At 39.6% G+C, this 25,795-nt stretch overlaps 1 protein-coding gene across 1 annotated transcript in view; it reads right to left on the reverse strand.

The window, feature by feature from the left end:
• The window catches only part of nfs1 (NFS1 cysteine desulfurase), a 32,288-nt gene extending 6,998 nt beyond the window's left edge, over positions 1–25,290 (reverse strand). Inside the window, exons 1-7 of the mRNA XM_061984721.1 lie at positions 24,969–25,290; positions 20,064–20,140; positions 10,850–10,966; positions 10,693–10,776; positions 4,413–4,565; positions 3,200–3,293; positions 2,610–2,744 (exon numbers count right to left, since the gene is read on the reverse strand). Of these exons, the coding sequence (XP_061840705.1) occupies positions 2,610–2,744; positions 3,200–3,293; positions 4,413–4,565; positions 10,693–10,776; positions 10,850–10,966; positions 20,064–20,140; positions 24,969–25,074 (766 nt within the window). The 5' untranslated portion in view covers positions 25,075–25,290. The remainder of the gene's footprint in view (positions 1–2,609; positions 2,745–3,199; positions 3,294–4,412; positions 4,566–10,692; positions 10,777–10,849; positions 10,967–20,063; positions 20,141–24,968) is intronic.
• Positions 25,291–25,795: the final 505 nt, after the last annotated feature.

Here is a 25,795-nt window from a genome sequence, read left to right on the forward strand (position 1 = left end):
CGGTGTACACCCTGGACAAGTCGCCACCTCATCGCAGGGCCAACACAGATAGACAGACAACATTCACACTCACATCCACACACTAGGGCCAATTTTTAGTGTTGCCAATCAACTTATCCCCAGGTGCATGTCTTTGGAGTCTATTCAATTGAATATAGGTTGAAAAGGACTTGCAAATCATTGTATTCTGTTTTTATTGACCATTTACACAACGTGACAACTTCACTGGTTTTGGGGTTTGTAAGTCTAAGACTAGATGTGACCAATCTAAGTCTAAGACTCGATGTGACCAATCTAAGACTAAGACTCGATGTGACCAATCTAAGTCTAAGACTAGATGTGACCAATCTAAGTCTAAGATTAGATGTGACCAATCTAAGTCTAAGACTAGATGTGGCCAATCTCAGTCCAAGACTAGATGTGACCAATCTAAGTCTAATACTAGATGTGACCAATCTAAGTCTAATACTAGATGTGACCAATCTAAGTCTAAGACTAGATGTGACCAATCTAAGTCTAAGACGAGATGTGACCAATCTAAGTCTAAGACTAGATGTGACCAATCTCAGTCTAAGACTATATGTGACCAATCTAAGTTTAAGACTATATGTGACCAATCTAAGTCTAAGACTATATGTGACCAATCTAAGTCTAAGACTCGATGTGACCAATCTAAGACTAGATGTGACCAATCTAAGTCTAAGACTCGATGTGACCAATCTAAGACTATATATGACCAATCTAAGTCTAAGACTACATGTGACCAATCTAAGTCTAAAACCAGATGTGAGCAATCTAAGTCTAAGACTAGATGTGAGCCATCTAAGTCTAAGACTAGATGTGAGCCATCTAAGTCTAAGACTAGATGTGAGCAATCTAAGTCTAAGACTAGATGTGACCCATCTCAGTCTAAGACTAGATGTGACCAATCTAAGTCTAAGACTAGATGTGACCAATCTAAGTCTAAGACTAGATGTGACCAATCTAAGTCTAAGACTAGATGTGACCAATCTAAGTCTAAGACTAGATGTGACCAATCTAAGTCTAAGACGAGATGTGACCAATCTAAGTCTAAGACTAGATGTGACCATTCTAAGTCAAAGACTAGATGTGACCAATCTCAGTCTAAGACTAGATGTGACCAATCTAAGTCTAAGACTAGATGTGACCAATCTAAGTCTAAGACTAGATGTGACCAATCTAAGTCTAAGACTAGATGTGACCAATCTAAGTCTAAGACGAGATGTGACCAATCTAAGTCTAAGACTAGATGTGACCATTCTAAGTCCAAGACGAGATGTGACCAATCTAAGTCTAAGACTCGATATGACCAATCTAAGTCAAAGACTAGATGTGACCAATCTAAGTCAAAGACTAGATGTGACCAATCTAAGTCTAAGACTCGATGTGACCAATCTAAGTCTAAGACTAGATGTGACCATTTTAAGTCCAAGACTAGATGTGACCAATCTAAGTCGAAGAATAGATGTGACCAATCTAAGTCTAAGATTAGATATGACCAATCTAAGTCTAAGACTCGATGTGACCAATCTAAGTCTAAGACTAGATGTGACCAATCTAAGTCTAAGACTCGATATGACCAATCTAAGTCTAAGACTAGATGTGACCAATCTAAGTCTAAGACGAGATGTGACCAATCTAAGTCTAAGACTAGATGTGACCATTCTAAGTCCAAGACGAGATGTGACCAATCTAAGTCTAAGACTCGATATGACCAATCTAAGTCAAAGACTAGATGTGACCAATCTAAGTCTAAGACTCGATGTGACCAATCTAAGTCTAAGACTAGATGTGACCATTTTAAGTCTAAGACTAGATGTGAGCAATCTAAGTCTAAGACTAGATGTGACCAATGTCAGTCTAAGACTAGATGTGACCAATCTAAGTCTAAGACTAGATGTGACCAATCTAAGTCTAAGACTAGATGTGACCAATCTAAGTCTAAGACTAGATGTGACCAATCTAAGTCTAAGACTAGATGTGACCAATCTAAGTCTAAGACGAGATGTGACCAATCTAAGTCTAAGACTAGATGTGACCATTCTAAGTCGAAGACTAGATGTGACCAATCTCAGTCTAAGACTAGATGTGACCAATCTAAGGCTAAGACTAGATGTGACCAATCTAAGTCTAAGACTAGATGTGACCAATCTAAGTCCAAGACGAGATGTGACCAATCTAAGTCTAAGACTCGATATGACCAATCTAAGTCAAAGACTAGATGTGACCAATCTAAGTCTAAGACTCGATGTGACCAATCTAAGTCTAAGACTAGATGTGACCATTTTAAGTCCAAGACTAAATGTGACCAATCTAAGTCGAAGAATAGATGTGACCAATCTAAGTCTAAGATTAGATGTGACCAATCTAAGTCTAAGATTAGATATGACCAATCTAAGTCTAAGACTCGATGTGACCAATCTAAGTCTAAGACTAGATGTGACCAATCTAAGTCTAAGACTCGATATGACCAATCTAAGTCTAAGACTAGATGTGACCAATCGAAGTCTAAGACTAGATGTGACCAATCGAAGTCTAAGACTAGATGTGACCAAGGTGTACTTGATTGGAACAGTTTTGGTGTTTACCTTTAGGTCCATAGATCTTGTGACCACTGATGGACATTAGGTCTATCTTGGACTTGGACACGTCGATGGGAATCTTCCCCACAGCCTGTGCAGCGTCCGTGTGGAAGAAGACGCCCTTGGAGCGACACAGGTGACCTGCGTGCAGAGCAAGCATTATTGTCACGGATCTGAGCCACATTCATCCTCCGGCTCGGCATTAAGGTCCGAGAGCCAGTTTCAACCTGTGGTGCCTAAGACCAGACTCAGGACTAGGACAGACAGGGCTTTGAATTGAAGGACTTGTTATTGTTTTTGATGTTGTGTTGTTAATAGTGCTTGTACAGGATGTGGAGTGGACTGAGAAAGGATCACAAAAAATGATTACTGTCTGCAGATGTTTATAGTATTGCTGTGAGGGCCCTCAATGCAAGGAGTCTGGGACCCTGGGCCAGGAACTTGCCAGGACAGATGGAAGGTTCTCCAGTCTTGTGTTGCATTGGTCAATGAGCACAACATTTCATGAAAGTATGCACAGAATGAAATGAGTGGGCGGGGCTTATATTGATGCATCATGTTGCACTGGCATGCATGTTGGACATCAACTTAGTTACCGATCTCTTTGACAGGCTGCATGACTCCGATCTCGTTGTTGACGGTCATGATGGACACCAGACAGGTGTCAGGTGTGAGGGACTTCTCCAGCAGCTGCAAAAAAAGTCATTATGCTCAAGGGTCTGATTTACTAAGATCCAAAACAACATGTGAAAACTATAAAATTGGTTTGGATTGCGTGTGCAATTCAAAAGTGGCGCAGACCGCTCTATTTAAATGAGGATTGTGCGTGTACCATACGGGCCATCACCATGGAGACACTCATTTACTGCATAGTCATGTTTTCAAACCAGCAGGAGACATCTACCACTTTTTATGGGCATTTCACAGGCCGTCTTAAGTGCATCTACAATAGATACAAAGGAGCATTCCTGTCCTCAAGACGCAAAAAAAATGAATCCTTCAAGAAATTTTAATCATATAAATGTATTAATATACGTTCTATGTAAAAAAAAAAAACAACAACTTAAAGACACCAAAACACATCAGTTCAATTTGTTTGAGTCAGCCCCTAAGTCATCCAGCAGCTATAAAATTATAAAAGGATGTTGCTGAATAGACAATGTGTCTATAATTTTTTATTTCTGACAGGTTGACACACGTATGACGGAGGATTGTGGTGTGTGTGTGTGTGTGTGTAACATTATAAAAGAATGTTGCTGAATAAACGATGTGTCTAATATTTTCATTTTTGACAGGTTGACACACGTATGACGGAGGATTGTGGTGTGTCTGTGTAACATTATAAAAGAATGTTGCTGAATAGACAATGTGTCTTATATTTTCATTTATGACAGGTTGACACACACGTATGATGGAGGATTGTGGTGTGCGTGATCCTGCAAATTATAAAAGGATGTCACTGAATAGACGATGTGTCTAATATTTTTATTTCTGACAGGTTGACACACATATGATTGTGGTGTTTGTAATCCTGCAACGTGTGTACAACTTTCACTTTGCACATCCTCACACGCGCTAAATAAGATGTTGATGAGTGTTGATAAATCACATTGCGTGTGCTAAACAATTATATCTGCATCTGTATTGTGGGCCTTTTGATGATCAACATCTATTTAGCATATTGATGAAGACACAAAATGGATTGCACGCCTTATTCTGCTCCCAAGTTTAGTGGATCAGCTCTGCGTGTGCTTCAGTAGGTCAGGCCTTATGTCGTATTCATGAAGTTCTAGTAGTTTAGTGACGTACCTCCAGGTCCACCAGTCCGTTCTTCTCAACTGGCAGATACGTGACGCGAAAGCCCTCGGCCTCCAGGATGCGGCAGGAGTCCAGGACACATTTGTGTTCCGTCTGCGAGGTGATCACGTGTCGCTTGCTGGCTTTGTAAAACCTGGCCACGCCCTGCAGGTGGGAAACCAGAGGAAGACTTTCTGACTCCTGTTACGCCATAAGGTGCAACCCGCTTATTCCAACACAGGGTTACCGCTGCCTTGTTTTTAATGACTACTTAGGCCTACTATGCTACCGTGTTTGCTGTTGCTCATTGGTACTTGCGATTCCTGAGGTGGTCCTTGGTGAGAACATGGCGCCTATATATTACTGGCCCATATCAAAACTTTCCTTCATGTCAAAAATCATTGAAAAAGTGGTAGCTAAGTAGCTAACCTCATTTTTGGAAAAACATGATTTTTATGATAAATACCAATGGGGCCTTAGGTTATTTCACTGCACCGATACTGCTCTTTTGAAAGTTTCCAGTGACGTGATGATGGCCACTGAATCTTTACTCAATTTGACATCTGCCTTTGATACTGTGGATCACCTCAAATCTGAGATGGGGTTTTCTGGTACTGTTCTCCAGTGGTTTACTTCTTATATAAATGGAAGAACTTTTAATGATGTCATGTCCAATGTGTCCAACCGGTCATGTACACCCAGGGTTTTGTTCTGGGGCTTGTTTTATTTTTGTTGTATCTGATGCCGCTTGATAGGTTGATCAGTAGTTTTAAATGGTAAATGGATTATACTTCTATAGTGCTTTTCTACCTTCAAGGTAGGGCTGGGCGATATACGGAATATACTCGATATATCGCGGGTTTGTCTCTGTGCGATATAGAAAATGAGTATATCGTGATATTAGAGTATACGTTCTCACGCAGTTGCTTTTAGCTGCGGGCTTTACACTGCAGGCTCTTCTCATTCTTTCTTGTCTTTCCTTCTCACAGAGACATAAAACAAGCGCACCTTCTTACATACTGTCGCGCATGCAACGTCATACGCTCTCACGGAGCAGAGAGGTAGCGGCATGGGTAACGATAGCTGTAATGCTAGCGGTGCGAGCGGTAACACGAGAGAAAGAAGGTGCGAATCTGGTAACAAATGAAGGAAGAATTATTTCCCAAGAAAAACAGCAGGGGGTCCATCGTCTGGCGGTGGTTTGGCTTCAAGCGGTAAGATGTCGAACAGACAACCGTTATATGTCAAGTGTGCGGCAAAAACGTTGCTGCAAAAAGTAGCAGCACTGCTAATTTGTAGCATCATTTGAAAAGTCACCCGCTAGAGAATGAAGAGGGCTTGAAACTCTGCATGTCAACATCTCCGTTCGATGCCACACCCACAAAACGCCCAAGCCACCATTTCCACATCAACACCGTATGAAAAAACTAGTCGACAACAGAAGGAGATAACGTCCGCAGGAACCTACCACATAGCGTAGGACATACACTATTTGATTTCCTATTATGCAGCTCATTTTTATTTGACAGTTATTGAAATATCTTGTGTGACATCATGCACAAAAGTGCACCTTATTTGTTTTAAACTGTTGTAGTGGCGTTCTGTACAAAAAGTGCACTTTAATTTAGTGTTGTTTTGATATGTCATCTTATTGACATCATGCACGAAAGTGCAATAATAGCTTGTTTTAAAATGTCTCTGACAATCTTGCACTTTCTGTTTTGAAAATGACATGAATGTTTGTGCCACTGCTTAATAACTGTTTAATAAATACAGTTTTGGTAAATTTCCTTAGTTGTGATTTCCCTCTCTGCATGAAAGTTTAAAATTAGCATATTTTAATGCCGTATGAACAAGGATGTTTTAGTGTAGACATATAGAATCATCATACTGCTGTGATTATATGCATCAAGTGTTCATTCAAGGCTAAGGCAAAAATATGGAGATATATATATCGTGTATCGTGACATGGCCTAAAAATATCGAGATATCAATAAAAGGCCATATCACCCAGCCCTACTTCAAGGTACTCACAGCGCTTTGACACTATTTCCAAATTCTCCCATTCACACACTGATGGTGGGAGCTGCCATGCAAGGCGCTAACCATGACCCTTCATGAGCAAGGGTGAAGTGTATAAAAATGTTTCTTATCATTTCCAGGCAGATGATATTCAACTTTTATGCTCTTTCAATGATTCAGAGTTTGACTTTTTATCTGAATTCTTGGAGTGCATATCCTCTATCAAAAACCGGTTGTCTTCAAATTTCCTCCAGATAAATTCTAACAAAAGGAAATCTGATAATTGCTCCTGATAAAAATCTTCCTGATCAAGAACTCCGTTGGTGCTCTGGGTGCATCTGTTAATAGCAGCCTCAGAAACCTTGGGCTTAGGTTGGATCAGTCCATGTCTTTGGAAGGTCACTGTCGTCAACTGACCAAAAACTGTTTTTATCATCTCAGAAATATTTCTAAAGTGAGAAATTGGATCTGGAAATGATTATTCATGCGTTCATTTCAACTGGTATTGATTATTGCAATTCTCTCTTCACTCTTTTCAACAAGTCAACGCTAAAGAGACTTCAGACGGTACAAAATGCGGCTGCCAGACTTTAGACCGGTGCCCCCAGACCAGCCCAAATCACCCCCATTTGATCCAGTCTTCATTGGCTTCCAGTCAAATTCAGTTGAAGATTTGAGTCCCGACTTTCCGTGCGTTGCATGGTGGGGCCCCTCAGTACATCACTGACTTGTTATGCCCCTACTCTTCAGGGTCTTCAGGCCAGGCTCTTCTAAAGATCCCCAAAACTCATTTTAAAACCCTGCCATTCCAGGCTATAGTTCCCTGACTCTGGAACAACTTGCACCACACACTGGTTTTAACGTAACTTAGATATTGGGTTTCACTATGTAAAGCGCTTTGAGTCACTAGAGAAAAAGTGCTATATAAATATAATTCACTTCAGTTTGTGATTTTATATGTGAAAAGTGCTTTATAAATCAAATGTACTTACTTACTAACATTAAGGAACATCTCCTGGATAAATTTGGACATGTGTGAAAAGGAGTAGGAAGAATCAAGGCTTATATTGAACTTAGGCAATTATATGATGGTGTTTGATGATCGCAATTCATTTGAGTTTGATCACAGTGATAATTTCTCCCTTGATCAAACATGGCGGACATGTCTGTTAGAAGATACTAAGCAGGACGGTACACTCTATGATCTCGCACAGGACAAACCACTTTGATTTTTAAAAATGGTGGTATTAATGGAGAGCCGACACCCCTCAACAGGCTTCAGAGATACTAAACAGCTAGCTAAAATAGAAACAGGGATTCAAAATATCTGTTTTACCCTCAATTATAACCAAACAGTCTTTGAAGAAACAATCATTAAATGAAATTCCGGTCAACATTCATCAAAATAAAATAGAGCAGGTAAATGAATAGAAATATTTGGGTGTTATTTTGGACCCGAAGCTAAAATTTGATGGCCATATTATAAAAATGATTAAGACCATAAAAATACAAATAAACCGTTTCAGGCGTATTAGACCTTGTTTATCTGTTCAAGCTGCACAAGTTTACATGCATGCCATGATTTGATCCCATATGTATTAAAACAAGGGCCCTGGAGGGAACATCTCCCCTGCGCTCCTCGACTACGGTCTGGGACGGGGAGCCAAACCGCAGGAAAGGTGTAGTTGATACTGTTACGCGATTGGCTGATCCCATTGCCCAGTGACACTTACTGTTTGCGAGTGACTTCATGAAACTAATCTTGCTTCATCATTACTGGTGTCTTCTGACCAAAAAAATATAAATATATATCGAATATTTTATGGAATGCATTTAATATTGATATCGAGTACATGTCTATAGCGATATACAGGTAAAAGCCAGTAAATTAGAATATTTTGAAAAACTTGATTTATTTCAGTAATTGCATTCAAAAGGTGTAACTTGTACATTATATTTATTCATTGCACACAGACTGATGCATTCAAATGTTTATTTCATTTAATTTTGATGATTTGAAGTGGCAATAAATGAAAATCCAAAATTCCGTGTGTAACAAAATTAGAATATTACTTAAGGCTAATACAAAAAAGGGATTTTTAGAAATGTTGGCCAACTGAAAAGTATGAAAATGAAAAATATGAGCATGTACAATACTCAATACTTGGTTGGAGCTCCTTTTGCCTCAATTACTGCGTTAATGCGGCGTGGCATGGAGTCGATGAGTTTCTGGCACTGCTCAGGTGTTATGAGAGCCCAGGTTGCTCTGATAGTGGCCTTCAACTCTTCTGCGTTTTTGGGTCTGGCATTCTGCATCTTCCTTTTCACAATACCCCACAGATTTTCTATGGGGCTAAGGTCAGGGGAGTTGGCGGGCCAATTTAGAACAGAAATACCATGGTCCGTAAACCAGGCACGGGTAGATTTTGCGCTGTGTGCAGGCGCCAAGTCCTGTTGGAACTTGAAATCTCCATCTCCATAGAGCAGGTCAGCAGCAGGAAACATGAAGTGCTCTAAAACTTGCTGGTAGACGGCTGCGTTGACCCTGGATCTCAGGAAACAGAGTGGACCGACACCAGCAGATGACATGGCACCCCAAACCATCACCCAACCATGCAAATTTTGCATTTCCTTTGGAAATCGAGGTCCCAGAGTCTGGAGGAAGACAGGAGAGGCACAGGATCCACGTTGCCTGAAGTCTAGTGTAAAGTTTCCACCATCAGTGATGGTTTGGGGTGCCATGTCATCTGCTGGTGTCGGTCCACTCTGTTTCCTGAGATCCAGGGTCAACGCAGCCGTCTACCAGCAAGTTTTAGAGCACTTCATGCTTCCTGCTGCTGACCTGCTCTATGGAGATGGAGATTTCAAGTTCCAACAGGACTTGGCGCCTGCACACAGCGCAAAATCTACCCGTGCCTGGTTTACGGACCATGGTATTTCTGTTCTAAATTGGCCCGCCAACTCCCCTGACCTTAGCCCCATAGAAAATCTGTGGGGTATTGTGAAAAGGAAGATGCAGAATGCCAGACCCAAAAACGCAGAAGAGTTGAAGGCCACTATCAGAGCAACCTGGGCTCTCATAACACCTGAGCAGTGCCAGAAACTCATCGACTCCATGCCACGCCGCATTAACGCAGTAATTGAGGCAAAAGGAGCTCCAACCAAGTATTGAGTATTGTACATGCTCATATTTTTCATTTTCATACTTTTCAGTTGGCCAACATTTCTAAAAATCCCTTTTTTGTATTAGCCTTAAGTAATATTCTAATTTTGTGACACACGGAATTTTGGATTTTCATTTGTTGCCACTTCAAATCATCAAAATTAAATGAAATAAACATTTGAATGCATCAGTCTGTGTGCAATGAATAAATATAATGTACAAGTTACACCTTTTGAATGCAATTACTGAAATAAATCAAGTTTTTCAAAATATTCTAATTTACTGGCTTTTACCTGTATATTGATATCGTATTATCGGCCCAGCCCTGGTTCATCATTGATGCAAGTCTTCGTTTGATTCCCCAACAGACGAGAACCCAGACCTATTTTTGGCAATAAATGTAATTAAAAACCGGCGAAAGTCGAGAAGAGTTGTCGACAGTGTATGTTGACCTCCACCCAGGTGGGCACTTTTTGAATAAATAATAATAATGATAATGCTAATAATAATGATGATAATAATAATGATAATAATAATAATAATGATAATAATCCATCCATCCATTTTCTACAATTATCATAATAATAATACAATGATGATAATAATGATGATAATAATAATAATGATAATAAAAATGCTAATAACAATAATAATGCTACTAATAATAATAATATAATAACAATGCTAATAATAATAATCACTATAATAATAATATAATGATACCAATGCTAATAATAATCACAATGATAATAATAATGATGCTAAATATAATTCTAATAATAATGATGATGATAATAATATAGATAATAATAATAATGCTAATAATAATAATGATAATCATAATATAAAAATAATAATATAGTAATAATAATACTGATAATAATAATGCTAATAACAATAATAATGATAATAATAATATGATAACAATGCTAATAATAATAATCACAATGATAATAATGCTAACAATAATGATGATAATAATAATATAGATAATAATAATAATAATGCTAATAATAATGATTACAATAATAATAATAATGATAATAACACTGGGTCTTGATGAGTTGTTGGCCAAAGACACTATTATTGGTAAAAGCATACTGGGACCTTGACAGCCATGTTGTTGGACTCTGTGGCGCCGCTGGTGAAGATGATCTCTCGGGGGTCGGCCGCGATCAAATCAGCCACCTGCTACTGGGAGAGAGAGCACACAGGTGTGAGGGCCGCAGGGACAGAAGGAAAGAAAATAGGTCATTAAAAGGACCTTCCGTGCGGTCTCCATGGCGGTCTCGCTCTCCCAGCCGTACGCATGCGTTCTGGAGTGGGGGTTGCCGTAGTAATTCACTTGGTAGGGCAACATGGCGTCCAGCACCCGAGGATCCTATGAACACAAACACACCTCCTTTATGGTCTTAAGTCAGTAAATCTACAGTATGTACAGTAAACAAAACAAGATGGACATAAACACACTTACTTTATGGTCCTAAAGTCAATAGATCTTATTCATTTTTTATTATTATGTATTCATACATACATTACATAAATATATATACAGGTAAAAGCCAGTAAATTAGAATATTTTGAAAAACTTGATTTATTTCAGTAATTGCGTTCAAAAGGTGTAACTTGTACATTATATTTATTCATTGCACACAGACTGATGCATTCAAATGTTTATTTCATTTAATTTTGATGATTTGAAGTGGCAACAAATGAAAATCCAAAATTCCGTGTGTCACAAAATTAGAATATTACTTAAGGCTAATACAAAAAAGGGATTTTTAGAAATGTTGGCCAACTGAAAAGTATGAAAATGAAAAATATGAGCATGTACAATACTCAATACTTGGTTGGAGCTCCTTTTGCCTCAATTACTGCGTTAATGCGGCGTGGCATGGAGTCGATGAGTTTCTGGCACTGCTCAGGTGTTATGAGAGCCCAGGTTGCTCTGATAGTGGCCTTCAACTCTTCTGCGTTTTTGGGTCTGGCATTCTGCATCTTCCTGTTCACAATACCCCACAGATTTTCTATGGGGCTAAGGTCAGGGGAGTTGGCGGGCCAATTTAGAACAGAAATACCATGGTCCGTAAACCAGGCACGGGTAGATTTTGCGCTGTGTGCAGGCGCCAAGTCCTGTTGGAACTTGAAATCTCCATCTCCATAGAGCAGGTCAGCAGCAAGAAGCATGAAGTGCTCTAAAACTTGCTGGTAGACGGCTGCGTTGACCCTGGATCTCAGGAAACAGAGTGGACCGACACCAGCAGATGACATGGCACCCCAAACCATCACTGATGGTGGAAACTTTACACTAGACTTCAGGCAACGTGGATCCTGTGCCTCTCCTGTCTTCCTCCAGACTCTGGGACCTCGATTTCCAAAGGAAATGCAAAATTTGCTTTCGTCAGAAAACATGACTTTGGACCACTCAGCAGCAGTCCAGCTCTTTTTTTCCTTAGCCCAGGTGAGACGCTTTTCGCGCTGTTTCTTGGTCAACAGTGGCTTGACACGAGGTATGCGGCAGTTGAAACCCATGTCTTTCAAGCGTCTCTTGGTGGTGGATCTTGAAGCACTGACTCCAGCAGCTGTCCACTCCTTCTGAATCTCCCCCACATTTTTGAATGGTTTTTTTTTCACAATCTTGACCAGGGCGCGGTGATCCCTATCGCTTGTACACTTTCTGACCACAGTTTTTCCTTCCCTTTGCCTCTCCATTAATGTGTTTGGACACAGAGCTCTGAGAACAGCCAGCCTCTTCAGCAATAACCTTTTGTGTCTTTCCCTCCTTGTGCAATGTGTCGATGGTTGCCTTTTGGACAGCTGTCAAATCTGAAGTCTTCCCCATGTTTGTGTAGGCTTCAGAACTGGACTGAGAGACCATTTAAAGCCCTTTGCAGGTGTTTTGAGTTAATCAGCTGATTAGTTTGTGGCACCAGGTGTCTTCAAAATTTAACCCTTACACAATATTCTAATTTTGTGACACATGGAATTTTGGATTTTCATTTGTTGCCACTTCAAATCATCAAAATTAAATGAAATAAACATTTGAATGCATCAGTCTGTGTGCAATGAATAAATATAATGTACAAGTTACACCTTTTGAATGCAATTACTGAAATAAATCAAGTTTTTCAAAATATTCTAATTTACTGGCTTTTACCTGTATATATATATATATATATATATATATATATATATATACATACATACATACATATACACACACACACATATATACATATTCACACACACACACACACACACACACACACACACACACACACACACACACACACACACACACACACACACACACACACACACACACACACACACACACACACACACAAGTTGTGCTCATAAGTTTACATACCAGTGTTTCCCACACATTCATTTATTCGTGGCGGCCCGCCACGAAATAATTACATCCGCCACAAATGGATTTTTCGGCTTTTGACTCGCTCGACCGCTCATAAAAGCAATGGGACTGTCTGTGAATGTACCTTGTAGTTACAACTCCGGTGCAGTAGGTGGCGGTAGCCTAATATGCATTGTAACTCCGCCAATAGCACTTAATTCACCTGGTGGGCCAGAAGAAGAAGAAGAAGACGATGACGACGGAGTAAAAGAACGGACCGACCGGATCAAAATACGAGGGTAATATTTGTTATAGGTAGATAGGTTATAGCTGCATCGCTCGCGGCTCGTCATATATTTAAATCCGCGATTTCACCCAGCGTTTCACTGACGGTGAGCAGCCTGACGCTGCTTCATTAACACCCCCGCTGTTTGACTCGGGGGCCGTGGCAGACGCACGCAGTAACAGTCACGTGTTATCATATCGACGAGCTAACGTGTCCAGGTTATAACCCTGTTGCCAATAAACACACGTGGAGACGGTGCTTCAGATACTGGATTAATACTGAAGCTAAAATGTCCACTGTCCACTGCAGCATGTGAATGCAATGAAAAGAATAAAATCTGAGCCAACTAGCTGTTAAAATGTTGTCCAGGTTAATGTTTTGGCCATTAAAGGCCCTTCATTTTAAGATTTCAACTGTGATCGGGCGTTAAACAGGTGGCTGACCTGTTCAGATGGGTGTAACTGCTACTGGTCAAATAATGTAAAATAGCATTTAATTTTACATGTATGCAATGCCATTTAAATGTAATTATAGATAATAATAATAATAATAATAATAATAATAATAAATACTGTGTAGTGTTGTAAATAGTCAACAGGAAGGATTTTAGTAAGATATAAGCCATGAGCACTACACAGCCAGAAAAAAACCTAGGCAGGACAAGTAAAAATATTGGGGCAAGTAGATTTGAGAAGTCGGGCAAGTAGAAAAAAACCTTAACGTTGAACCCTGCATGTGTTGAGCTGCTGCCGCATAAGGTTAGACAGCACTGTACATAGAACGGTTCTGCTTGTTAGTAATAAATTCTAATGTTGGATGTTCACTCCTTCACACAGATGAGTATAGAAAAATATTTTCAACGGCTGAAAAGGGCTCGACTTGGAGAGGAGGTAGGCCTACAATCCGGACCACAGGAGGTATTATTATAATCTCATAAGGAAAGTGAACAGACGTCCATCAGTGTGAAAATTAATTTGCTTCCAATACTTCCAGGCTTCAACTAGTGCCGCAGCTGTGGCAGCTGGCGCAGCTGAGGCAGTAAGAGAGGGTGAGGAGGAAGGGATAGTAAGTACACAGGGAGATGTTGTAGGAGAGGAGGAAGACAGGCAGCATGTAGAGCCAGCTAGGGCGGATGCAACAGGTGAGACTCAGCAAACACTGAAAAATAAAGCAGGATCAGATCAGAAATGCACTTTTCTCATGAAAAGGGTCCTAATTTATATTCTTATGTGCCTTATAGAGAGGACCACGACAAAACTTAGAGCGACTAGCTCCAGTGCGACCTGTTCAGCAGCAGCAGGAGGAGGAGGAGGTTGACTGACTGTGACAGGACACCTCTGCCTTTGTTTCACTTTATGTTGCTGGTAAATAATATGGTTGTAGTAGTAGGCTAAAGTTAAATTATTTAGTATGCACTAATTAAAGGGGCAGAGCTTTAAGAGACATTTTAGCTTTTATATTTAATAAGATATATTTTTTGTAAGAACCACAATTAATAAATATATTTCAGTGAATAACCAATTGTTCAAATCTGTATATAAATATGTACATAAAGTGTTGTAATTATATTCCAACTCCGCGTTCTTCTTGGTCATCGCCGCTGCCGCCGCCACCCCCCGCCCACACCACCACAAATAGATGCCTGTCCTGTGGGAAACACTGCATACCCTGGGAGAATTTATGATTTCTTGGCCATTCTTCAGAGAATATGAACGATAACACAAAAACCTTTCTTCCACTCATGCTTAATGGTTGTGTGAAGCTATTTATTGGCAAACAACTGTTTACTCTTTTTAAATCAAAATGACAAAAGAAAATACCCAAATGACCCTGATCAAAAGTTTACATACCCCAGTGACTTTGATCTGATAACATGCACAAAAGTTGACACAAACAGGTTTGAATGGCTAATCATGTTTGTAATTAATGTGTGTGTATAAAAGGTCAGTGAGTTTCTGGGCCTGTGGACCTCACTGTATATATATCTATCTATATATATATATATATATATATATATACATACATATACACACACACACACACGGTTTCCCGCAGCGCTTTGTTGTTAAAAGCATACCTCCACTCTGGTGGTGGAGGTATGTGGAGGGTGGCGTGGCCTGCGGGCCTGCAGCAAGGCGGGGTGTGCGAGGACCGGCCTCGAAGTCAGCGACAGGTGCGTAGATGGCCCACCTGGGCCTTATTATCTAATCACATGTCGCACTGTATAAGCAGCAAACCGGGAGGAGAGACGTGGTTGGATTGGGAGCCAGAGAAAGAAACGTACAGAGACACGCCGGACTGAAAAGTCCAAGAATATAGTGCTAGAAAGTAATCCATACCTAGTTGTATGAGAATAAAAACTGTCTTTGGAACAATGAAACGGGCTCACCTGGAGATGCTTGGTGGTCAGGAGGACCCACTGGAAGAGAGCTTCCACAATCACTATGAGCCCGTTGACGTTCTAGAAACATAAGCGGCAGCTCAGCTCGCTCGCTCGCAGTCCTTGAGGTGAATGCTAATTAGCTTTTAGCGTAACATTAGCTCACTGTGCGGTCTGTGTGTTACGGACAGCAAAGCCCTGTCTGAGAGAAAAACAAGCATTATTGACCTACAACTAAGTTATTTCACTTTACCTTTTTCTGTGTTGAAAAATACTATTAAAATAAACAAAAACATAACAAAAGTGAAATAAAAAAGCTTAAAGGTTAAATGTAATTTAGAAAAAGTTGCAATGTTGACTAATAAAACAAAGCTGTTTTTTTTTCTTTCAAACTGGCATTGCTCAAAACAGAATATTGAATCAAAATCAATGTTATTATGAATTACTGACCTATCCAAGGTTCCGATTACTTCACATCAAATATTCCACTAAGAAAAATATTTTAGGTGGAAGATTTTGCAACTTTGGTAAATAACCCCAAAATTTATATTTTGTTGTTTTCTTACTGTACCGAAAATGAACCGAACCGTGACCTCTAAACCGAGGTACGCACCGAACCAAAATTTTTGTGTACCGTTACACCCCTAGTATATATATATATATATATATATATACATATACATATACACACACACACACACACACACACACATTATATATATATATATATATATATATATATATATATTACACACATATATGTATACACACACACACACATATATATATATGTATATATATATATATATATATATATATACAAACCCCGTTTCCATATGAGTTGGGAAATTGTGTTAGATGTAAATACAAACGGAATACAATGATTTGCAAATCGTTTTCAACCCATATTCAGTTGAATGTGCTACAAAGACAACATATTTGATGTTCAAACTGATAAACATTTATTTGTTTGCAAATAATCATTAACTTTAGAATTTGATGCCGGCAACACGTGACAAAGAAGTTGGGAAAGGTGGCAATAAATACTGATAAAGTTGAGGAATGCTCATCAAACCCTTATTTGGAACATCCCACAGGTGAACAGGCAAATTGGGAACAGGTGGGTGCCATGATTGGGTATAAAAGTAGATTCCATGAAATGCTCAGTCATTTACAAACAAGGATGGGGCGAGGGTCACCACTTTGTCAACAAATGCGTGAGCAAATTGTTGAACAGTTTAAGGAAAACCTTGCTCAACCAGCTATTGCAAGGAATTTAGGGATTTCATCATCTACGGTCCGCAATATCATCAAAGGGTTCAGAGAATCTGGAGAAATCACTGCACGTAAGCAGCTAAGCCCGTGACCTTCAATCCCTCAGGCTGTACTGCATCAACAAACGACATCGATGTGTAAAGGATATCACCACATTGGCTCAGGAACACTTCAGAAACCCACTGTCAGTAACTACAGTTGGTCGCTACATCTGTAAGTGCAAGTTAAAACTCTCCTAAGCAAGGCGAAAACCGTTTATCAACAACACCCAGAAATGCCGTCGGCTTCACTGGGCCCGAGCTCAACTAAGATGGACTGATACAAAGTGGAAAAGTGTTCTGTGGTCTGACCAGTCCACATTTCAAATTGTTTTTGGAAACTGTGGACGTTGTGTCCTCCGGACCAACGAGGAAAAGAACCATCCGGATTGTTATAGGCGCAAAGTTGAAAAGCCAGCATGTGTGATGGTATGGGGGTGTATTAGTGCCCAAAACATGGGTAACTTACACATCTGTGAAGGTGCCATTAGTTCTGAAAGGTACATACAGGTTTTGGAACAACATATGTTGCCATCCAAGCAACGTTACCATGGACGCCCCTGCTTATTTCAGCAGACAATGCCAAGCCACGTGTTACATTAACGTGGCTTCATAGTAAAAGAGTGCGGGTACTAGACTGGACTACTCCCATTGAAAATGTGTGGCGCATTATGAAGCCTAAAATACCACAACGGAGACCCCCGGACTGTTGAACAACTTAAGCTGTACATCAAGCAAGAATGGGAAAGAATTCCACCTGAGAAGCTTAAAAAATATGTCTCCTCAGTTCCCAAACGTTTACTGAGTGTTGTTAAAAGGAAAGGCCATGTAACACAGTGGTGAACATGCCCTTTCCCAACTACTTTGGCACATGTTGCAGCCATGAAATTCTAAGTTAATTATTATTTGCAAAAAAAAAATTAAGTTTATGAGTTTGAACATTAAATATCTTGTCTTTGTAGTGCATTCAATTGAATATTGGTTGAAAAGGATTTGCAAATCATTGTATTCCGTTTATATTTACATCCAACACAATTTCCCAACTCATATGGAAACGGGGTTTATATATATAACTAACACACACACATAAATATAAATATATATACATATACACACACACACATATATACACACATAAATATATATATATATATATATATATATATATATTAGGGATGTCCCGATCCGATCGGCTGCCGATATTTGCCAAAAAATGCGTATCGGCAAGGCATGGGAAAATGCCGATCCAGATCCAGTTTAAAAAAAAACTCCGGTCCGTGTTTTCCAACGCACCGAATTAAATAATACATTCCACTTTTCTGCTGCTCCGTAATTTCCGTTCCGCATTTTCCAGCACACCTTCAACACATCCACAGGCACGCAGTTGCTTTAGCTGCTGGCATTACACGACAGGCTCTTCTCACTCTGTCCTATGTCTCCCTCTCACAGACAGCAAGTGCACCTTCTTACACACGTCACATACTGTCACGACGTACGTCACATACTGTCACGTCATACGTCACATACGTATACGTCCTGCCCGAGCAGAGAGGTAGCAGCATGGCTAACGTTAGCTGTGATGCTAGCGCAGCCGTGCGAGCAACGCTCCCTCTAAGGTGCTCGCCTGTGCAATTGCGCACTGTTTAAGCGTCCTCTGCGCATAGCAAATCTATGCCACGCACAAAATCTAATAAAAAAATAAGCGCATAACAATTTTCGACACACAGACACGACAGAGAAAACAGTTTTCGTCATCATTGTTCAAATATTGTGACGTCTGTCGAGACGCTTATCTCCATTCGGTGCCACACGTCCACACCATCAAAATGCTGAGGCAAAAATTTCCAGATCAACACCGTATGAAAAAATTAGTGATTTTTTTAGTTGTGATTTCCTTCTCTGCATGAAAGTTTAAAAGTAGCATATATTAATGCAGTATGAAGAAGAATGTTTTAATGTAGACATGCAAGCCTTGAAAGAAAATTTTGAAAATCAAGACTACATTTCCTGCAAATGGGTGCATTTCTACCCTATATTTTAACTTTAGATTTATTCTCATATCAAACTCTTTTGGCTGTCTTTTTGACACTTACATCCGGCGCCCCCCTCCACACCCTGGATTATAAATAATGTAAATAATTCAATGTGATTATCTTGTGTGATGACTGTATTATGATGATAGTATATATCTGTATCATGAATCAATTTAAGTGGACCCCGACTTAAACAAGTTGAAAAACTTATTGGGGTGGTACCATTTAGTGGTCAATTGTACGGAATATGTACTTCACTGTGCAACCTACTAATGAAAGTCTCAATCAATCAATCAAAACACATAGAATCATCATACTGCTGTGATTATATGCATCAAGTGTTCATTCAAGGCTAAGGCAAAATATCGAGATACATATTGTGTATATCGCAATATGGCCTTAAAATATCGCAATATTAAAAAAAGGCCATATCGCCCAGCCCTAGTTCAATGATGCCATTTCTGTTTGTCACGTATAATTTTGTCTATTTTGTGTTTATCCTTGAATAAACAGGTCAGTTTCTTGTTACCAACCATTGTGTATTATTCAAACTCCCCTAATTCAGCTGGCTAGTTGTTATCAAGAGTACTAAAACCCTTTTCAACATGATTCTGACAACTAAGTAGGCTAAATAACTTTAAACTTTAATACATGCTCGGATAGGCCAGTATCGGTATCGGTCAGTATCGGAATCGGATCGGAAATGCAAAAACAACATCGGTATCGGATCGGAAGTGCAAAAACCTGGATCGGGACATCCCTAATATATATACACACACACAAATATATATACACACATAGATATATACACACACAAAAATATATATATATATATATATATACATACATACACACACACAAATATATATACACACAAATATATACGCGCGCGCGCACACACACACACACACACACACACACACACACACACACACACACACACACACACACACACACACACACACACACACACACACACACACACACACACACACACACACACACACACACACACACACACACACACACACACACGCGCGGATGGCGGACATGTGCCGTGGTGACGCCGTTACGCATCCAGTGGAAATGCAAAGTTTCGAGCAAAAGTTACCATCGGCGTTGTGGCCTGGAAATCCATATAGAGGGGGCGGAGCTCATCTTTCACCAGGTCACGTTTCTTTATCAGCTCTGCAGAAATCAAATCAACACAAGAAGAATTAAAGGGCTCTGCAGAGACTGACTCTGAGTGCTGGTCAAGAAGAGCTGAGTCATTCTCGGTCAGCTACTTCTGTGTGACTCATGGTCGTGAGGAACAAGAACAAACATGTTGAGGAAACTTTTTAGGCCAGTGTTTTTCAACCTTTTGTGAGCCAAGGTGCATTTTTTTCATTGAAAAAATCCAGAGGCACACCACCAGCAGAAAACAGAAATAAATGCAGCCGATATTGACAATAAAAAGTCGTTCTCGCAATTGTTGGATGTGACTTTAAACCATAACCAAGCATGCATCACTATAGCTCTTGTCTCAAAGTAGGTGTACTGTCACCCCCTGTCACATCACACCCAGACTTATTTTGAGTTTTTTGCTGTTTTCCTGTGTGTAGTGTTTTAGTTCTTGTCTTGCGCTCCTATTTTGGTGACTTTTCCTTTTTGTTGGTATTTTCCTGTAGAAGTTTCATGTCTCCCTTTGAGCGCTATTCCCCGCACCTGCTTTGTTTTAGTAAACAAGTTGTGCGGACGCTATCCTTCTTTGTGGGGACATTGTTGATTGTAATTGTAATTGTCATGTTCGAATGTACTTTGTGGACGCCGTCTCTGCTCCACACACTGTAAGTCTTTGCTGTCGTCCAGGATTCTGTTTTTGTTTACTTTGCAGCCAGATCAGTTTTAGTTTCGTTCTGCATAGCCATCCCAAAGATTCAATGCCTTTTCTTAGTGGCACTCGCCTTTTGTTTATTTTTTTGGTTTAAGCTTTCGTCTGCATATTGTGATCACGACCAACCACGTTCCCGACTTCGACATCTACGACATTAGCCACTTGCTGCCACCTACTGATATGAAAGAGTATAACATGGTGACTCTGCCGAGCTCTAGACAACACAGACACTCAACAACGGCACATTATTTGCGAATTATAACTACTGGTTTGCAAAAAATAATTTTTTAGCCCAAATAGGTGAAATTACATAATCTCCCACGGCACACCAGACTGTATCTCACGGCACACTAGTTTGAAAAACACTGCTTTAGGCCACCATTAATATTGCAGTACGAAAACAAGTACATGACAAGAGTGCAACTTATTTTCACTTTCATTATTAGTATTTGTCCTACTATTGTACTGTATTATGATCTCCTGCTGGCCCCACTATGGACTGCACTCTCACTATTATGTTAGATCCACTATGGACTGGACTCTCACACTATTATGTTAGAGCCACTATGGACTGGACTCTCACACTATTATGTTAGATCCACTATGGACTGGACTCTCACAATATTATGTTAGATCCACTATGGACTGGACTCTCACAATATTATGTTAGATCCACTATGGACTGGACTCTCACAATATTATGTTAGATCAGGGGTGCTCATTACGTCGATCGCGATCTACCGGTCGATCTCGGAGGGTGTGTCAGTCGATCACCAGCCAGGCATTAAAAAAATAGTCCTAAAAATGAGCGATCATAAATCTTCACTATGACGTCACTTTCGTCACTTGATTGACATTCACGGCACCCGAGGGTCTTCTGAGATGACGCTGGCTACTGCCAGCTCAGTAAAATTACCGACTGGAAGGCGAGAAACACTTTATTTCAACAGACTCTGGCGCCGTACCTGTCGTCAAAACTCCAAAGACCGACTGCACAGTTGCACAATAAAAGCTCTGCTTCATTCTGCCTGCGCTACCAAAATAAGAGTCTCAGAAAGCTGGCGTGCACAAGCTAGCAAGCTACGGAGTTTGCCGACAATGTATTTCTTGTAAAGTGTATACAAAGGAGTACGGAAGCTGGACAAATAAGATGCCAAAAACTAACCACTTTCATGTGGTATTGGACAGAAAGGAGGACTTTTTTTCTCCTCCATTCGAAAATGCGGACGTTATCATCACTACTGTCTGATTCCAATCAATGCAAGTCATCACAATCAGGTAATACACCAACTTATTGTCTTCATGAAAGAAAGGAATCTATATGTGTTAAACATGCTTGTATTATCTTTAACCACCTTTAACCTGTTAACAATATTAACTATATGTGTTAAACATGCTTGTATAATCTTTAACCACCTTTAAGTTGTTAACAATATTAACTACATGTGTTAAACATGCTTGTATTATCTTTAACCACCTTTAAGTTGTTAACAATATTAACTATATGTGTTAAACATGCTTGTTTTATCTTTAACCACCTTTAAGTTGTTAGCAATATTAACTATTTGTGTTAAACATGCTTGTATTATCTTTAAACACCTTTAACTTGTTAACAATATTAACTATATGTATTAAACATACTTGTATTATCATTAAACACCTTTAATGTATTAACAATATTAACTATATGTGTTAAACATGCTTGCATTATCATTAAACACCTTTAACTTGTTAACAAAAACATATATTTCATAAATAAGTAAATATAAATTATATATATGAATGAGGTAGATCCCCACGACTCGATCAATTGAAAAGTAGCTCGCCTGCAGAAAAAGTGTGAGCACCCCTGTGTTAGATCCACTATGGACTGGACTCGCACACTATTATGTTATGTCCACTATGGACTGGACTCTCACTATTATGTTAGATCCACTATGGACTGTACTCTCACAATATTATGCTAGATCCACTCGACGTCCATTGCACCGGTCGCCCAGGGTCCCCTCCAAGGTTTCTCATTGTCATCCCATTGGGTTGAGTTTTTTCTTGCCCTGATGTGGGATCTGAGCCGAGGATGTTGTTGTGGCTTGTGCAGCCCTTTGAGACACTCGTGATTTAGGGCTATATAAGTAAACATTGATTGATTGATTGATTAGTTTTAGTTTCGTTCTGCATAGCCATCCCAAAGCTTCAATGCCTTTTCTTAGTGGTACTCGCTTTTTGATTTATTTTTTGGTTTAAGCTTTCGTCTGCATATTGTGATCACTACAAACCATGTTCCCGACTTCGACATCTACGACATTAGCCACTTGCTGCCACCTACTGATATGGAAGAGTATAACACATACTTGCCAACCCTCCCGATTTTGCCGGGAGAGTCCCGAATTTCAGTGCCCCTCCCGAAAATCTCCCGGGGCAACCATTCTCACGAATTTCTCCCGATTTCCACCCGGACAACAATACTGGGGGCTTGCCTTTAGCGTCCTCTCTCACCTGAAACCTTCACCCTTTAACGGCCGCATGCTGTCCTCAGTCACGTCCGCTTCTCCTCCATATAAACAGCGTGCCGGCCCAGTCACATAATATCTTTGGCTTTTGGAACTCAGTACACACACATCAACCTATCTGGATTCGATAAGAGATTCGATAAGGAATCGGTTTGATAAGAGGATTCACTAATGGCAGCGACATCGATAATTTCTTAACGAACATCATCCCTATCCTCCTTCTTATATATATATATATATATAAAAAATAAAATAAATACTTGAATCACTGAAATTCAAGTATTTCTTATGTATATGTATATATATATATATATATATATATATATATATATATATCTAAGAAATACTTGAATTTCAGTGAATTACAGCTATATAGATATAGCTGTAATTCACTGAAATTCAAGTATTTCTTATCTCATCTCAGAAGACCCTCGGGTGCCGTGAATGTCAATCAAGTGACGAAAGTGACGTCATAGTGAAGATTTATGATCGCTCATTTTTAGGACTATTTTTTTAATGCCTGGCTGGTGATCGACTGACACACCCTCCGAGATCGACCGGTAGATCGCGATCGACGTAATGAGCACCCCTGATCTAACATAATATTGTGAGAGTCCAGTCCATAGTGGATCTAACATAATATTGTGAGAGTCCAGTCCATAGTGGATCTAACATAATATTGTGAGAGTCCAGTCCATAGTGGATCTAACATAATAGTGTGAGAGTCCAGTCCATAGTGGCTCTAACATAATAGTGTGAGAGTCCAGTCCATAGTGGATGTATATGTATGTATACTCAGAATTAGGGAGATATTCAAAAGGCCCGCTGGGGGGGGTATATATGTATGTATGTATATGTGTGTATATATATATATATATATATATATATATATATATATCTAAGAAATACTTGAATTTCAGTGAATTACAGCTATATAGATATAGCTGTAATTCACTGAAATTCAAGTATTTCTTATATATATATATACATATATATATATATATATATATATATATACACACACATACATACATACATACATATATACCCCCCCCAGCGGGCCTTTTGAATATCTCCCTAATTCTGAGGCCTCAAGGTTGGCAAGTATGCTGTAGCTAGTGTGAGCCGCGGCACTGCGGTTGAAAAACACTGCTTTGGGCCACCATTAATATTGCATTATGAAAACAAGTACAAGACAAGAGTGCAACTTATTTTCACTTTCATTGTTAGTATTTGACCTACTATTGTACTGTATTTCTGCCACTGCTCCTATTCCATGTGTTGCATTGAAGTCAAATGAGAAGAAACAACATATAGACTTAGACTTAAAAAGTTTGTCTAAGTCTATATGTTGTTTTTCTTCTCATTTGACCTCAATGCAACACATCAAATTCTTATCAAAATGATCTAGCCTGTGCAAACAGTGAAGTATTGATATTGATAACAACATCTAGTGCAGGTCTTTTGTACATAAGTGCAATTTACAAACTCTAAGAATAACAAAGTGAGGTTCTTCTAATCTCACATGTTGTTATTGTTAGCAGTTGGCTTCTCAAGTCTTTGACTTTAAACTGCGTCACTTGGAGTTAGCATCGAGCTAGCTGCTCCGAGGCAGGCGAGCAGCGGTTACCTGTTCGGAGAGTGCTGGCGGCTCTCTGCTCCGAGCTCAGCCGGAGAGGGAGCCTCGGCAACGACCAGCAGAGGCGGGAGGACGCGGTCCTGCAGGAGGAGAGCATCTGAACGGCGGGCGAGTTTCACCTGGAGACACCCGAACAACTCACTGTGGACTTTTGGACTATAAACACTATCTTCTACACGTTGTTTTTAGCGAGTTGTATCCGTTAGTGTGCGATGAAAAAGCAGGTATTTTGATAAGAGTTACGTATAAACGTGTCTGACACTTCACAGCCGGGTTCGGTTATGACATCTTTTCTCGACACATGGTAGTAGACGGAATTTCCGGTGTAAAATTTCAAAACAAAAGCCTCCCAATGTAGACTATTTTAGAAGAGTACTTTGTTTGAGTTAATAGTATTTTTGGTCATTATCAGTTTTACAAGTGTTATGATCCGTTAATTGGACTTTATTTATGGTTTTGCGTATAGAAAGCATTGTTTTGTACGAATTCTTCTTTTTTTTTTTTTTTTACAAACCTTTATTTATAAATTGCAACATTTACAAACAATCGAGAAATAATAATGTAACTGAGGGTTTATATGTGTCGCCTATACTGTATAAAACTAAGAAAATAACAAACACGGAGGCTCCAGTTTATCACTTTATTTCGTTTGGACCACTTTATTTCGTTTGTTTTCAGAACTGCGCTCCGCCGCAACGTGACACCACTTCCGCTCTTAGCGTCTTCAAAATAAAAGCTCAAGGCATATACTGTATAACAGCTTATAACAGGAACTCAACGTCACAAAGCGGCAAGTCCATAAAAATAGGTTAAAATCA

Source organism: Nerophis lumbriciformis, linkage group LG23 (genome assembly GCF_033978685.3).
Source record: "Nerophis lumbriciformis linkage group LG23, RoL_Nlum_v2.1, whole genome shotgun sequence".
Classification (NCBI taxonomy): Eukaryota; Metazoa; Chordata; class Actinopteri; order Syngnathiformes; family Syngnathidae; genus Nerophis; species Nerophis lumbriciformis.